We start from the raw sequence: 740 nt of genomic DNA on the forward strand, positions 1-740 counted from the left end.
TTATCCTGAAATCTAAGGTTGAGAAATCCTTCAAATCGAACATCGATTTTCAACAATGTAAAGATGATAATTATAACTGTTAACTTTCAAATCTTCAATCGTCGCTTCATTCTAAAGAAATTTCGCTTTCATCACGTTCACGTCGCCAACTGTATAATTGCTATCATCTGCGTTCATTTTCACAGCCACTTTCAAATCGTATATAAATTTGAAAAAAATGAGATTATAAAATGAACATTCAAATACTCCAACTTGAACAACATGGGTCTAAAGGAAGTTGCAAATTTTATATTAAATTTTGAAGAGAAAAACATTTTTTTCCATTTTAACAAGGTTTAGAAAATTGAAAATAACAAATAACTTGATTTCCATGGGAGATGGGCTCGCCAATCAAAGCAATTTTACTTTCAATATCTACGTCAATCTCTGCGCGTGGGGAACTTTTCCACCTGCAATGAAATCAACATCCATCTCTATATACGTACATACATGTATATACAGCCGTGAAATAAATCACAAATCGATCAGTCAGTCAAAACGTACTATTCTCGTCGGCTTGTAGACGTTTACGCAATTCTTCGACACAAGAGCTGTCCCGGATGCGTTCCCCAAGCGTGCGATCATGCTCTTGATCCAGCACAGCCAAATGATCAGCAATCAACCGCTTTTCCTTTTCAAGTTTCAAACTTTCTGCTTTCTCTGGTCCAAAGACTGCGCTTGTCGTTTATATACCCCTGTCT

The 740-nt window shown here is 36.2% G+C and overlaps 1 protein-coding gene across 1 annotated transcript; it reads right to left on the bottom strand.

Annotated features, from left to right (window-relative positions):
* Positions 1 to 111: 111 nt before the first annotated feature.
* Tsp_15435 (conserved hypothetical protein) lies at positions 112 to 711 on the bottom strand (the record flags this gene model as incomplete). Its single annotated transcript, XM_003366999.1, has 3 exons — positions 112 to 267; positions 362 to 449; positions 540 to 711. Coding segments are annotated over 3 exons (416 nt in total), but the record flags the coding sequence as incomplete, so codon positions are not given.
* Between the last annotated feature and the right edge of the window lie 29 nt (positions 712 to 740).

Source organism: Trichinella spiralis (genome assembly GCF_000181795.1).
Source record: "Trichinella spiralis strain ISS 195 chromosome Unknown Scfld5030, whole genome shotgun sequence".
Taxonomy (NCBI): domain Eukaryota; kingdom Metazoa; phylum Nematoda; class Enoplea; order Trichinellida; family Trichinellidae; genus Trichinella; species Trichinella spiralis.